Source organism: Buceros rhinoceros, unplaced genomic scaffold, assembly GCF_000710305.1.
Source record: "Buceros rhinoceros silvestris isolate BGI_N320 unplaced genomic scaffold, ASM71030v1 scaffold20810, whole genome shotgun sequence".
NCBI classification, from domain to species: Eukaryota; Metazoa; Chordata; class Aves; order Bucerotiformes; family Bucerotidae; genus Buceros; species Buceros rhinoceros.
In genome coordinates this window covers 1-596 of record NW_010390420.1, presented here as the reverse complement: position 1 = coordinate 596, position 596 = coordinate 1, and the positions used below count along the sequence as shown (strand labels likewise).

The following is a 596-nucleotide window of genomic DNA, read 5'->3' as shown; positions in this document are numbered from 1 at the left end:
CACCGATGTCGCGGCAGGCCCGGAAGACCTGGTAGAGCTCGCTGTCCCGCAGCATGTAGAGGTCCTTGTAGGTCATGAACATCTGGAAGGAGTTCACCCCCTTCTCCCGCACCAGCGTTTCCATCTCTGCCTTCACCTGCGCCGCAATGCGGGGGTCAGCACGGTGCAGGGGAACTGAGACCTGCTCCCCCCTCCCCATCACGGGGCAGGGACCGACACTTCGCCCTTGGGGACGCGAGATGCAGGATTTGTTCACACACCCCGGGGTGAGCTGGGGAGCGACAGATGCTGGGGGGATTTTGCTGGCCATGTCATGCTGTGAGCTGGCCTGACCGGATCCCCAGTGTGCCGGTGCCGGGATGCACTCCAGGGAGCACCTGCTCCCTCCTCATCCATCCCCTGCTCTGCCTGGGGAGGGTCTGGCTGGGCCACGAGGTCCACAGGGGCCGGGGTCTCCCTGCAGCATGGCCAGGAGCAGCCCAGTCTCAAGCCAGGCCTGATCCTGCTCTGGCAGCTTCTGAGCGTGCCATGGGATGGGATCTGGCTGCTGAGCTGAGCCAGCCCCCCTGGGGGTCGAGCTGGCGGGTGGGGTCCCC

At 65.9% G+C, this 596-nt stretch overlaps 1 protein-coding gene across 1 annotated transcript in view; it reads right to left on the bottom strand.

Moving 5' to 3' along the window:
* Positions 1 to 199, bottom strand: part of DPYSL5 (dihydropyrimidinase-like 5) — a gene marked incomplete at its 3' end in the record, with an annotated part of 3,579 nt that extends 3,380 nt beyond the window's left edge. Inside the window, exon 1 of the mRNA XM_010137860.1 lies at positions 1 to 199. This exon is cut by the window's left edge and continues 9 nt beyond it. Within this exon, the coding sequence (XP_010136162.1) occupies positions 1 to 199 (199 nt within the window).
* Positions 200 to 596: the final 397 nt, after the last annotated feature.